At 33.3% G+C, this 15,199-nt stretch overlaps 1 protein-coding gene across 2 annotated transcripts; it reads left to right on the top strand.

Annotated features, from left to right (window-relative positions):
• The first annotated feature begins 78 nt into the window (after positions 1-78).
• Positions 79-14,292, top strand: LOC148626434 (uncharacterized). 2 transcript variants are annotated; one of them, XM_088570425.1, is made up of 4 exons: positions 99-138; positions 3,137-3,263; positions 7,262-7,320; positions 12,391-14,292. In XM_088570425.1, exons 3-4 carry the CDS (start codon positions 7,294-7,296, stop codon positions 14,245-14,247), a joined length of 1,884 nt encoding a protein of 627 aa, XP_088426551.1. In that variant the 5' UTR covers positions 99-138; positions 3,137-3,263; positions 7,262-7,293; the 3' UTR covers positions 14,248-14,292. The 2 variants fall into 2 exon arrangements, with proteins under 2 accessions (XP_088426550.1, XP_088426551.1); XM_088570424.1 differs by lacking the exon at positions 3,137-3,263 and having other exon boundaries at positions 79-138.
• The last annotated feature ends 907 nt before the right edge of the window (positions 14,293-15,199 follow it).

Here is a 15,199-nt window from a genome sequence, read left to right as displayed (position 1 = left end):
TACGTCTGTCAAAAAAAAAGGTCCGTTGCAGAAATGGTAGAACAAAATACCCAAAAAATTCTTCCACACCTTTTGTAATGGGTTTCTCTCCCCTATACTATAATACCCCTGTACGAACTGAACCGCCAAACTGAAAAGGTAAATACATTCAGAAAATACCAAGGGAATAAAATGATAGATGCAAAAAAAAAAAAAAAATGCATAAAAACTGACAACCGTTACAGTTAGAACTCCCTCAGGCAAAGGTTCCTTACACGGTTTTGGTAGTCCAGGGTAGGTCTCAGTATCGTATTAATTTTCCCATAGACTTCTCTATAGTCGGCGTCACATAAATAACATACTGTTAAAATTTGAATAAAAATATTTTCTACGACTTTATTGACACCTACCGTCGTTTAAATTGTCTTAAATGACTTGCTCATTCGTTTAGCCAAACGGCTTCTCCCTAAACATTGAATCGTTAAATTCCGGTCAGATTTTAATTCTAGGTGGCAATATTTACATTGTAAAAAGTCGGCCATGTTTACAGTGATCGGGTTGCTAGGAGATGTTGTTTACGTTTAAATGGTTTGTCCAAAAACCGAAGAACCCAGAATGCACTTCGGCGTTATTTCGGATATCTCGGATTTATTTTACGCGAACAACGTACAATACCGAGAAGTTGATCAAGCAGACGATTGTCACCGGAGTTCGACGGGAACTTACGCACTTCGTTTGTAAACAAATCGTCCCGTAAAAACCAACATGGCGGATATTAGTATGGGATTTTCCCGTAAGGATTTGTTACGCATGATTTAAGCTAATAAGCGACTTGTTTTTGAGAAGCTGTTTGGCTAAACGAATGAGCAAGTCATTTAAGACAATTTAAACGACGGTTGGTGTCAATAAATTCGTAGGAAATATTTTTATTCAAATTTTAACAGTATGTTATTTATGTGACGCCGAGTATAGTGAAGTGCATATTTTTAGGATTTTAAAAAAAAAAAAAGTAAATTGATTCAATAAAACTTTCACTTCTGTAGCATTTCTAAGGACATGTGAAAAAATAATTTCCCGCAAAGAAAATAGGGTGAGTCCTCGAAGATTGGACAGAAAAGTAGTCCAACTATAAATAGCCATTTTCCCTACTTTCACTTTCGTTTTGCAATCACCAAACCTACCTTTTCTGTGGAACATTTTTATCTTATTATGTTAGATTTTCTTTTAAAAAAGTTCATCTTACAGTGTGATGTTTGCTCTATTTTATAAGTCATTGTTGATATCTTTTGACAAAACATTAGTTTGTAGAGAGGCAAAAAGAAAATGCACTATATTTTTATAGCATCCATGTTTTGACGTACACCCGCTCAGGGATATGCAATACGATACTGGTACCTTTAGCCTTTAGTAAAGTTAAGGCCTCTTTTGGTTTCAGTGCTATGAAACATTTTGGATTCCCAATAATTTTGCCCTCGAGCATAACTGATGAAGGTTATTCCAGAAACGTGGTTGTTGTGCTTACTAAATTTGGTACCACTTGTTTTATAGCCAATATGATGAAGGTGAAACCTTTTAACGCTCCCGAAGAAACATTATAATAAAAACTAATTTTTTGTCTGCTCTTATTTGATATGTTAGAACTTCAAGTATGGTAAATTTTGTAATGATATATATTTGCCCTGAAGCATTATACTAATTGTCATGGTCTGGTATGTCTGTTGGCCAAAATGTCTGGCATTCATCAAGAATTATTGGTTTTTGTGGTCCGAAATGGCTTTGGGTTGAATGGTCCAGCACTGGATAACATTATGGTTCTTAAAATTTGCGAAACATCTTGAAAGATTTCTTTTATTGTATTTAGTTTCGCTGCATTTTGTTTCATTTAGTATAGTTTAATTATGTTTTTATTACGATTTGATTCATTTTATCATATTGTTTTGTTTCAATTCTTTCTTTTATTGATTATTTTCGTTATGTTTTGGTTCTTTTTTGTTTCGCAATTTTTATGTCCCGAGGATTATGGGTTATATTGATGACATAATTTTCGTATACATCTGGGAGCCATTCTGCAGACTATAAGGCCAACCCTATCTTGGAAAAACTACAATTCGATTTGTATTTCATTTTCGAAACTGGCAAATATTTTCCGAGACTAGTTTGGCACTCAATCACACATACACAAGTATATACAAATGAAGCTGCCATTATGCTGTTTTTCAGCTCCTGAAAATGCAGGTACAAACAGGATATTGATGCTTTTTCTTGCCATAGGTATACAGAACCAAGTTGATAATACAACCATGTACAATTCAGTAGCTACTTGTTTTATTACTGCCATTGGGTCAATTCTAATCCCTTTTGAATTCAGTGTCTGGAGCTACATTTTTGTACATGTATTTTCTGATTTAAATGCAATTTTTTTTTTTTATATTTAAGCAGCAAGCAAAATTATTATTTTTATTTAAAATTGTGCCTAGTTAAATAATGCTCATTGATACGACTAGGAAAGAAAAATGAAATTTCAATCCACTAAATGAATTGAAAACAGGTAAATAAATAAGGAAAACATTTGGCCTTTCTTGAAATTTAGATGTTATAAATCAGATTCAAACAAATTACAACGCATAATAGGACCAAGTTTTCTTTTTATAGGACGGATTGAACTAACATATTAAATGTTTGCCAGTCGGCATGGTTGTACTTTATTGAAGCATCCAGATGTAAACTGTATATACTTTTAATAAGTAAACAAAATAAAGACTTGAAAACTATCAGAAAAGATGAACATAAAGACAAAATATCTGCTTTCCTGTGAATTTTGTTCCAATTTTCATATAGGTACCCTTTAACAGTATTAAGTCAAATACCACAAATTTTGCAAAAAAAGACAAGTTATGATAAAGAATTATTTAGTTACCTTTTTAAACATTAAAGGTGGCCTGTATTGATAAGACAAACGCTTTAACTATTCTATGAATTCCAAATTGTTTCAAAATCTCAGTTTGTTTGGCTCATAATCACAAAAAGTTAAGTTTGGACCCCCTTTTCTAGCCTTAACACAAGAGAGCCAGGCGATAATTCAAAATCTGCTTACTGAAACGGCCAAGTTCTTGTTTACAGAAAGATAAAATAGAGTCAAAATGTTGTATATTTACAGCGTGGGAAACCACTGCTTGCCAGCTTGCCAAATACGAGTAGATGTGTAGTTCTTATTAGCTTGCACTTGTCAATTCGGTGACTGTCATTTGACTGGCGAGTTCCAAGGAAAGTTAACCAGCCAAAAGGTTATTTAGTTAAACATCCCTTAACATACATTAAAAATATGTTCCCTACATATTAAGAAGTTTAGCTTGAATATGTCAAGTGAATTTTGAACAATTTTATTGACTTGTAAAGCATTGTTTACGATCTGCAGTTTTAATTTCCGGTAAACGGGATGTGCCAAAACCTACACGACGGTCCATCTCGTATTAATAGTCAAACGAAATTATCTTGGTAATTTAATATATGTTACCTTGCAAATTAGTTGTTTATTGTCAAAATAAAAATGAACAAGAAGCAAATGATTTTCTTGTTTCATAATGATGAATCTGTTGAATTATAATTTTATTTTTAAAATATGAGTTCAGAAATGGAGTACTTTAAGTACTTGAAAAACTACAATGGGAGGGAATATTCGAAAATGGAAAAGTTTTTGATAAATATAGAAATAAATGATAAGAGAGTTGAAGAAAGAAAAAAAAAGCAGAAGCAGTGTTCTAGGATTCCTATTCCGGTTACCCGGGGCAAGTGAAATTTGGGTCAGGGAACGTTAGATACTTAGTTGCACTTTCCCATGGCAAGTTGAAAACTTCATTTGCTGTAAGGATTTGTTTTTTTAGGAAAGCTGTAACTGACTCTGGGAAAGTTGATTTTCTATGCATTATTCCCGAGGAAACCTCAATTTCTGAAAAATCACTGAGAAGGTAGTCAAATCCCAGAGAAAGCAGATGATAGTACAGCCAAAAAAACAATAAAAAATTGGCTAGCAAGGTCAATATTCCACTAGCCAGTATGGCAAGTTGGGAAAAAAAAAGGTTTTCCACACTGTATTTATCATTATTTTAATGAAAAAGACGAGTTCGTTCCCAAAAATGCTGATTTTCAGTCAAATTTGGAACCCTGAGCACGTATAAATGTACCCAGTAATTACAAAAGGAGAAATATCTCACAGACATAGATAGATATTTTGCAAGAACAGTATATAAAATACACAGAAAACATCAAAGTTCTACTTACTTCACACACTATTGAAGAAAATCCATTTTTTATATGTCATTACCACCAATTTTTTATAAGCCTCATTAGAATTTGAGTGGAAATACCATTAGAAATGGTCATTTATGAGATAAAAATGTTTTATTGGTGAGTTTTCACTTTTAATCAATCAAATGGCTGTAGTACAGCACTTCTTGAGCAGTTAAAGTAGAATAAAGGTGAAAATGCTAAAAACATTTAAGTTTTTATATGTCATGAGTAACAAGTGCAATTCCACCATGTTCAAGTCTCTACTCCAAGTATTAAAAATGTCAAAAAATCAAAACTTTATAATTTAGCAATTTAAGTCACCATATTTATTTTTTATATAGTTGTGTTGAGAAAATGTTTAATAATAACAATTGCAATCTATTGGTCATCTTTTAATCTCTAAAAGCATTGCTTATTTCCAAATTTAGTAAAAATATGCCTTAAAAGTAAAAAATGAGGCCTTGCATCACTTTATTCCATTTAAAGTTGCTCCATTTAGTATAAAATAAGATATATTGTTGTTGGAAAGCTTCTAGGATAATTGAAACTCACTTACTATAAATCTCACTTTCCACTGAAACTGTGGCTATCAGGTCTCAGTCTTGTATTCTTTGCCCCATAGGCTTCTATAGTATACCTTAAATTTTCATGATTTTTTTTAAAAATAGACAGGGAGTTTCAATCTAACTTTTGACCATGTTTTTTAATTAAGGAAATGTCAAATATAATTTTAAGGTCCATTTCAGAACTTTGGTACACCAGGACTGGTCAAACGAAAAATATACTTTTTCTACTTTCACTTTTATTTTGAGTTCATAAATAGACCCCTTTTCTGAAGCATTATTTTTCATGAAAATACTGTTTTTCCTCAAAAAAAAGTTTTTTTTGTGTCATAGCTTGATATTTATCCAGTGCTTTTGATGAAAAATTATAGTCATTTGCCTAGAAACAAAAACAGGAAAAGGCAAAAAGGAATAGCAGAGTATTTTTTTAGCCTCCATGTTTTGATGTACACCCGCTCAGGAATATGTAATACAAGACTGATACCTTTTATTTGAATTGTTATTGAAAGAGAGATAACTCAGGTCAAAATACTGCTAAGAGAGGGAGTACAGTCCTGATCATGGGCGATATCTGAAAATAATATACCGACTTCACTTTGCTTTTGGTGTCATCTGAAGGCGAAGTGAGCGACTCCAGGTGACTATTTTGCCCCAATCGCTCAGCAGTGTGAACCCTGACTGCATTAATAACTAAACAAAGACAGTACTATGACATAATGTACAGAAGCTGGAAGTAAAACGGCCAAATTTTATTAATACATCGTATAAATAATAGTGTTGTCTGACCAGATCGGTAACTCTATCGAATCAGTTGAATAACATTTTGACCACCGGAATGGGGATAACCCAGTATGCTATTTTCTCAGACAAAGTTGATCTAAATGGATGGTTTTGGTTGTCTTTTTTTAGGTCCTATATGTTTCAATGCTCTTAATTATTTTATTAATTTGGCTTTTTCAAGGGACATTTCATGGAGGGGAACATTTAGGGATTTCCCCATTTATCCACAGAGATTTCTGTGAAAAACAACCCAATGAAAATAGTGCGAAATCTACATGTACTTATTTTCATTAGAATGCACTGTTCTCATAAATTTGCATATTACTGCTTTACTGCATTTTAAGTTAGGATTTCATGAGAAATTTCAAAAACACAAAATAACCATTTTCCCTATATCTCAGCAATATGAAAGTATTAATGGCCATAGTGTCGGCTTGTTTAGATTCTGACAGATGCTGTCTATAGCACAAACAAAAGACAAAATTGCATGGAAGGATCATGTCAGATATACAAAAACCAAGTACATTTTGATAAATAATTTGTTTTCCACTGGAGTATGGGTAATTTTACATGTACATGTACAAAAATGTATGTCAATTTTGAGGCCTTATATGGGTGTAAGGATTATGTTGAAGTAGCGTTTTTACATGTCATTAATAAAGAGGTACAAAAATAAATCCTGGCATTGCCGATCATATCAAAGGTTAATTAATAAAAAAAATGAAATAAAAGATCATTTAAGTAAAAATCTGCAAAATGAAAAAATTAAAAAAAACTTAAATGGTTTTTTCATCACGATTGTAGTAACATGACCATGTACATGTATATGTGCTTGTTTGTTTTTATTTGGTACACCTGATGCATGTATCATCACAGAAACCAAAGTGCCTAGGGTTTTTAAAAACTTTTTTTTGTTTGTATAGAAATTGATAAGTTTTTCATAATAAAGCAGAAGTGACTACAATTTAGTGTGTACATGTATTTCCACGGGCAAGTTATTGATTCATATTTTTCAAAATTTCAAATTGTTTCTTCTATAATGTCAGGTCTTTTCAAAATTTAAAAGAGTAATGATATGGAGATGCTCAACAAGAATTCCTCATTTCATGGTTGGATTGCTACTGTGGCGTTAGCAGTAATAGTCGTTAGATGGTCCTAAAGAGAATTTGTTAAACTTTTGCATATCGGAAATTCAACATAGCCCACAGGTCCAATAATGCATTTTTTCGGATTGGATGAAATTTGAAAGTTCTTCTTGTTAGAAACTACAATGTGCACAGAATTGTTATGTTGTAGGAATGATCTTGAGGTGGTCCTTTATCAGACTTGTTAAATTGGTGCCCGTCTAAGATGGCTGCCATGGCATGTCTAATTTAACTTTGAACCCTTTGGGAAATGTAAAAATTTAAGATTTTTCTGAAATTATTTCACATTGAAACCAAACTTGGCAAGAATAATAATTGATTTGTCCTCAACAGTACCACATACTTTGGTCAAAGTTGCACATTATTCTAAAATACCATTCATTAATCTAAATAAAACTTCTCTTACAACACCAGATGAACTTGTGCTAACTTGACACAGAATTTACAATTATAGCATCTCTATTGGTATAAAATCAATTTATATAATCTATCATTTTTTTTTTTCAGTTTTGGTAAACTGTTTCACTATTTTATACATTATGGACATGGAAGAAGAGAATATTTCAGTAAGTTGGAATGTGTGCAATCTGCAGTACCAAGAGCTGGGACTTATAAGCCCAAGTAAGAGGTAGAACACAAGCCCTTTGACAAAGGAAATACAAGGAAGGAATTGTTATTTCCCGTATTTTGTTTGCCACCAGTAGTACATTTTTAAGTTTTGAATTCCTTGGCATTTACCCAAATGATATGCCCCATCCCATAGGGAGTGGTCGGTGAAGAATAGGTCCTTTGGGGAAACTGTTTAAAAATCATCTTTTCTGAAACTGCTTGACCAATTTGGACCACACTTTTATGGAATTGTCCCTATGTGATCCCCTTTTGGAAATGTATCTGATAACCCCACTTGCCAGTGAAGAACGCTGGCATTTTTTAAACACAGGACCCTATGGGAAAATTTGTTCTAAAATCTTCTCAAAACCTGTTAGGTGGATAGGGACCAAACTTTATAGGAATGGTTCTTTAGCAGTTCCTTTTCAGAATTATATCAGATGGCCCTGTCTGTCAACCAAGACTACTTATTCAACTGACATAATTTTAACATAGGACCCTATGGGAAAATGTTTAAAAATCTTCTTTTCTGAAACTGCTAGGCCAGATTGGACTAACCTTTAGTGTAATGGTCCTTAGATGGTTCCCCTTTTTAGAATTATATCAGATAACGTCAACATGCATCAAAGATCGCTGTCATAAGCTGACATAATTTTAACATAAGTATGATAAGACCCTATTGGGAAAATGTTTAAAATCTTCTTCTCTGAAGGCCTTTTATGCAAATTGGGACAAAACAAAACTTTTAGAATCTTCTCTGAAATTGCTTGGCAAATTAGGACCAATATTCGGTTAAATTTCACAATACACATGTATCTGATGACCCTAATTTGCACTCAAAATGGCCTTCTTCAGTAGAAAATTCATCTTGCAGACATTTCTCAATGTTTTTTTTTAATTAAGTGAGCGATACTTGTGTAAATTAACCCACCCATTATGATATTTTACCTCCCCTGCTGTGATATTTAACCCCCCCCTCCCAGCTACAATAAATTACCTCCCCCCACTCTGATATTTTAACCCCCTAGAACAATATATTAACCCCCAGCTGCGATATTTTAACCTCCTGCAATAAATTACACCCCCCCTATGTGATTCAATATTTAAACCCCCTGTTGCAATAAATTAATCTCCCTGTTATGATATTCTAACCCCCTGGTGCAATAAATTAACCCGCCTGTTTTGATATTGGAATTTTTAATCGACAACATATTTATCCAGTGTGGTGGACATGTTTTTCAACAAATGGTCAGCATTCCAATGGGAACAAATTGTGCTCCTCCTTTTGCTGACCCATTCCTTCACTTTTATGAGGCTGATTTTATAGCTGATCTGATCCGAAAGAAAGAATATCATTTAGCTAGATCCTTTGATCTCAGTTTCCACAATATAGATGATGTATTATCTTTAAACAATCCTAATTTTGAAAATTTGATACATCGCATCTACCCCAAAGATAAAGGATACTACAGACACTGTGAAGTCAGCCTCATATCTTGACCTACACTTAGAAATTGATGGTATAGGAAAACTTTTGACCAAACTTTATGACAAAGGTGATGACTTTTCATTCAAAACTGTCAACTTTCCTTTCATCTGTGGCAACATTCCTTCAGCACTTGCTTATGGAGTGTTCATATCACAACTCATACGTTATGCCAGAGCTTGCTGAGACTATGCATACTTTTTGTATCGCGCTAGAATTCTAACAAATAGATTTCTGGAGCAGGAATATGTTGCCACAAGATTGAAGTCATCACTACAAAAGATTTATGGCCGTCATCGTAAACTTGTGGATCGTTACAGTGTATCCATCTGCGCCATGAAAACTGATGTGTCATAGTTTTCCTTTTCTTATTTGTCTACCTGGAATTTGACTTTTTATGAGCAATTCAGCAGGTGTTTCTAGAAAAGCAGACGACGTTCATCCTACGGGTGCACCTTGTCCATACTCCCAGTTTTTTAGTGGAGCCCAAGTTGCTCATTTGCTTTTGTTACTTTGTATGTATGATTTTAGTTACTCTATGTTCTTTGTGCATGTCTGTTTTTCATGTCTGGTCTTAATGTCCCTTACATTCTTTTGATTACCGCTATAACCTTGGTTCCCTAAAATGATTACTCAAATAAACCCCTGCTGTGATAATTTAATCCCCCCACCCTTGTGTTGAATTAACCCCATTCATTATGACATTTTAACCCCCTGCTACAATATTTTAAGCCCCCTGCTGCTATGAATTAACCCCCCTACATGCAATATTTAACCTGTTGTGATATTTTAGCTCCCCCCCACTCAGATTTAATATTTGGACCCGTCTTATGTCATAGATTAACCTCATAACCTCATTATCATAAGGGGGTGGTTATGTTAAAAAAACCTGCGGGTCAATATTTTATACAATATTTTGTGCCCTTGGTTAAGATATCATATATTTTATCCATGGGGATCGATATTTCACGGGGGTCAAAATATCATACATGTATGACACTGACTCACCTAAGCCTCAAGTTATTCTTCATCTCAAAAGTTACAATGGGGTTTTCAACATGGAGCAAACACTTGTTATAATTGTCGTGAGAACCTCATATCGCCAAACACTAACCGAGTATAACAGTCATTATCCTTCTCATTTGTACATGGGGCCCAGGTCACCTTGAACTGGGAAAAGTAGCATGTAATCATGAATAGGGATTAAGATGAAAAGTAGTTTAACTAGTTGTGAATGAGTGACGCAGTAATAATTTTGGTCTATGTACTCTATATTAATATATGTGTAAGTTAAGAAAGTAATATGTGTATTTATTATTGTTATTCCATAAGAAGCACTTTGAATGGGAGTTCTAATATTTTGCAAATGTCAGTCCATTTTGTAACAAAAGTATACCATGAAAATTCAAAAAGTGAGTTTTTGTTTATGCGATAAATATTCTTTCCCATTATTCACAATTAAAGTATCCCATTAATCTCTGAATTTACAGTGTAGCTTATATGGAAAAGAATGGAAATGGGGTAAATGTCAAGGAGACATCATCACATCTCAAGATAAAATTTATTTAGTTAGGTAAACAAAACAAACTCACCTGAGCCTTAAGTTTCCAGAAATTGTAATTTGCTGATACTTGCAGAATGTGAAAATTAAAAATGTCACCTATTTTGACCATAAAGTCTTTTAAAATCTGACTGGATATACAAATTTTCTGTCTTGATACAGGTACTTCCCCATTTTTTAACACTGTGTTTTACAAGTATGCACATCCACAAGAGGTTATGTTGTACACATCAATCCTAATCCAAAGAGAAGTGTCCCTAATAGGTAGATAATATTTGTGATTGTATTTATTCTTTAAGGATGAAGTCCATCTCAGAATACTGTTTTCCCTTCAGATAGCACATGTATTTATACTGCATTCATGGTATTTTTTAAGTGAATGCTAAAAAAGTTGTTGTTTTATTATGTAATCGGCCTGTTGTCGTTGTGGTCATCTGAAGACAATTTGATTTCTATTGATTGATTTGAGTTTTCGTTTACTTGTCCTTTTCAAATTTTATCATGAAGGTTCTTACATAAATATACGCACATGATTTAAAAATGGGGGTACTGGATTGAGTAAACATTTTATTGGTTACACCTATGTGCAAATTATCTAGTGTCAACATGCTGCAGTCCTATTATGGTGGGATGGCATACATGTAGCTCCTCAGTTGTTGAAATAAAGGTGTACAGTACCTAAACTGATCTGTGCAACTAAAATTGCAAATGGTCATCAATCACTGATCGGTTCCCAATCAATCATCGATCTGTCATACCAATCCATTAAACCAGTGATCGGATTACGTGATCACAGAGCAGTCAATACATTTTACAGATTCTCTGTTTCGTTTGTCAATGTGTACACATATTTACCGGCACATAATTCAGTAGATTAAAACATCCATCAATTATATTTATTCCACAATTTTTTTTTTATTTTTAACAAAATACAATATGTGGATTTAATATCTTAAATGTAAGGTAGATTTAATATGGTAGTGTATTCATTCCAATGAAAATTATTAAATTTACATGAACCGATCATCCGTCATTTTACATAACAAAACTGAGGTCAGGTCGGTTATCGATCCGTCAGCGATCAATCAGTCCATCAAATAGTTGTGCAGATTGTTTCAGGGACTGTTTCATAATTCAGGTGTTTATCTTGTGTAATGTACTGGATATCTTGAGATGAAACTGTGAAACCCTGCCCATTATGTTAAGTAATATACAGTCCTTGAACCGATCCGCACAACGATTTGAAGGATCGATAACCAGTGACTGATCTGATCGCAGTTGTGTTATGCAAAATGATGTAAGATCTTTTTTAAATTTAAGCAATGTAAAATAAAAGTGTAGATTGATGTTTAAATCTATTACATAATGTAAATATGTGTAAAATTGCAACAAAAACCGTAAAATACATTGACCGCTCTGTGGTCACATGATGCGACCACCAGTTAAATGGATGGGTTTGACGGAACGATGACTGACCGGAAACTAATCAGTGATCGATGACAGATCACAATTTTTGTTGCACGGATCGGTTCAGGTACTGTACCGATATAGCTTTATATTGTAGAGTATACAAGATAATACTTTTAAGCCATGCCCTCTATGTCATTTGCTCATTATGATGCAAATGTTGCTGGGGAAATCAAGAAAAAAAACGTTAACTTTAAAACTGACATCAATATTGAGATATTGTGGTATAAAGACAATAGACATGTAGGTAAAGTATCTTAAAATATGAGATTTATTTATTTTACTCTGGTCAAGACAAGGAGAAATGCTCAACAGAACCTTGCATTTCCCCCTTGTTTCTTAGCCTCGTACAAATAAATCTCATATTTTACGACATTATATCTATATTGTCAAAGTACCGGTATGCAATATTTCTATCTGGAAATTCTCTGAAATATTTTATTGCAAGGAAAAATATTTAAGTAGGAATACATTTGTAAGTTAAATTACTACAAATTATTATTTTATTTTCAGGAATTGGATCCTACAATTTGGGACATAGCCAAGTCCAAAAAGGTATCTCCATATTTCAGAACTTTCGTTAACATAGAGAAGTACAGTGGTGTCAACAAATATTTTGCTAGAACAAAATTTCATGACTTTTTTTGTGACACTTTGAAAGAAACCATTGAAAGGGAACCAGTAGATGAAGAGAGTAGCATTTTTGTTGGAACTCAGGGTATTGGGAAATCCTCTTCAGCAGTTTATTATGTACTTTCTTGTATTAACAGTCAAAACAGTCCTATCCATTACATTGACATGGATGTTGTCAGAGGAGAGGCAAAGAGGAGCAAGTTGAAAGATTATATAAAAACAATGCAATCTTCAGATATTTTAATTATCGACCATGTCACAATTTTTAATACATGTATTGTCCAAGAAATTGAACTTGAAGCAGTAGTGTCTAGAACAATTCTTATCAAAACAGGATTCTCAGCAGGTGCTACTAAAAGACAGGTTATTTATCTGTTAAAAACAAGTTGGCAGCTTAGTTGGGAAGAATTTGTAGAAATCTGGATTGAGTCTCTGAAAAAAGTTCAGTACAGCTTGGAAAATCAAAAAAAATTTGTGAGTGAACTGTATGATAAATGTAAGGGTAGATTTGCTTTAACACCACGATTGTTACAAAGAGTAAGACATATGTTTGTACATGATGGAGATACGTTTGATAAAGACATAAAAGTAGGGAAGAGTGTGAACTATTTTCTAATGAGATACAAGACTAGTTTAGCAAATGATATAACAAAGTTTTGGTTGCAGTTAAATGAGATAGTTGATTCTGACATCAATTCAACTGTGAAACAAATATGCTGCAAATTTGCTATACACACTAAAATACTGTTGCATCAGATAAAAGCAACAGAAAATATTATTCTTGCCCTAAATCAGTATGATTTTTTTATGATAGCAGTGAATATCTTCCATGCTGAAGTAAATGTTGTAAGCAAAGATGATGTTGAAAGTGATCTCAGATTTGTAGAACTTGGTCTCTCAGAGGGAGATGAGTATGTAAAAGTTTCTTTATTGTTGCCCGAATTATACAATCATTGGAGAGAAGTGTTCCACTTTAAGATAGATGACATTATTGATAACAAGCGCAACATTGACACCAATACAATATTAGAGGCCTGCTTTCAGTCTGAAGGCATAAGAAAAGAATTGGAATATGAACTCATTCGGTTGCAATACCGGCTTAAATCTTTAATAGTTCCTCAAATTGCAATAGAAAGTCATTGCCATGTATCACCAACATCAAACAAATGTGTGTTAGATCAATGTAATGGAGTACTTGTTCTCATGCCCAGAGATATTACTTTTCTCCAACCAAACTTGAATGACCTTCAGAAAATATCCGTTAGAGGTGCTTATCAGAGACATGACAAGAATGTTGCAAGATTGGCAGTCTTCATGAAGAAAGAGATTGAAATGAATAAAGAACGCTCTTTAATGGTTTATCCGTCATTTGATAATTTGAAAGGAATTGATTATGTGTTATACACAGAAACAGAAGAAAGCAAACAAACCAGGAATCCTTCAAAAAGGAGAAAAACCAAACTACATACACTGTATTTGGTACAAGTAGTAACTGGTGCAACACATACGGGAGTCACTATAGGGGAAGCTCTCAATATCTTTAAAGACATAATAAAAAATGTAAATCTTCATGTCATGGTTTTAGTGACCAGAAAAGAAAATGATTTATACACATTAACTGGCAATATGTTATTTGACAATGTCTCTGTTGTGAACTTAACCCACCTAAGCCTGTATGGTTTGATAAAGGAGAACAAATTGTTGACAGGTATTGTAGAAATGATAAGAAAGTCTTAAATAGTAGACAATGATCTATACTAAACAATAAAGAAGCTGAACATGTATGTTTATTTCTTTAGAGACAAATATCTTTTAATTGTGTTAGCGCTACACAATGGCCACATCCCCAAATACACAAAGGCCACATCCCCAAATCCTAATCAAAATTCAAAGTGGCAGTCTCATTTGTCATCCCGTCCACCACTTTGGTGAAAACGGAAGTTTGGAAAATTAATATTTAAAAAAACAGGAACGTCAGATCGGTTATGACTCAAACACCTACTCCGTTTCATTTTTTTCATATCGGTTCTCTGAATTGCGGAGGAATATAAGACACGTTCAGACTTATTTATTCAATTCTTTTATTATTCACGTGCCTCCTTTCGGATTTGAAAACCAAAAGATGGCAAAGCGTTTAAACTATTTTTGAAAGGGAATCAGTTAAATGTAAAACTGTTGAAAATAAGATGGCTACACCAGCAGAAGTAGTGAACAATGTTAGTGTTGTAATAATGCTTTTAGTACGTAAACTGTGACTCAGGATGGAAGAAACAAGCTAAACAATAATTGTATATACACTAAGGGGTTACAGACAAGACCATTATTAGAGTAAATTCCCATATAACTTCATTAGTGCAGAAGAAGTGGGTATTTAAAGAAAATCTTAAAAAAGAGGAATTATCTGTTTTTTTTCCATTTTACAGGCAATATTTAGTGTCCTACAGAAAGCCACTGTGATTGATTTTAGAAAGAAGTTTACAGAACTGAAATTTATGGGTTCATGCTATTTAAAATATGAAGCAGTTTTCAATAGATTTTAGCGTCTTTGGTCGAGATAGGGGTGAAATTAGCTGATTTTAAGCAGCTCTGAATAGACATTTGTAAGTGTTTTCATATGTCTATAGTTTAGAAGACAAAACTAAATTAACAAATTGCTGAAAACTTTACAATATCCTATTTTTTGTTCACT

This window comes from Perna viridis, chromosome 2 (assembly GCF_037379345.1).
Source record: "Perna viridis isolate PV_CMFRI_1.1 ecotype Kerala chromosome 2, ASM3737934v1, whole genome shotgun sequence".
In the NCBI taxonomy this organism is placed as follows: Eukaryota; Metazoa; Mollusca; class Bivalvia; order Mytilida; family Mytilidae; genus Perna; species Perna viridis.
The sequence above is the reverse complement of the archived record's forward strand: the minus strand, read 5'-3'. Positions and strand labels throughout refer to the sequence as shown.

Bases quoted from the DNA above. Each gene is read 5' to 3' on its own strand.
- LOC148626434 (XM_088570424.1), top strand. From the start codon at position 7,294: ATGGACATGGAAGAAGAGAATATTTCA. The intron at 7,321-12,390 runs GTAAGTTGGAAT...TTTTATTTTCAG, and splicing joins TGGAAGAAGAGAATATTTCA to GAATTGGATCCTACAATTTG.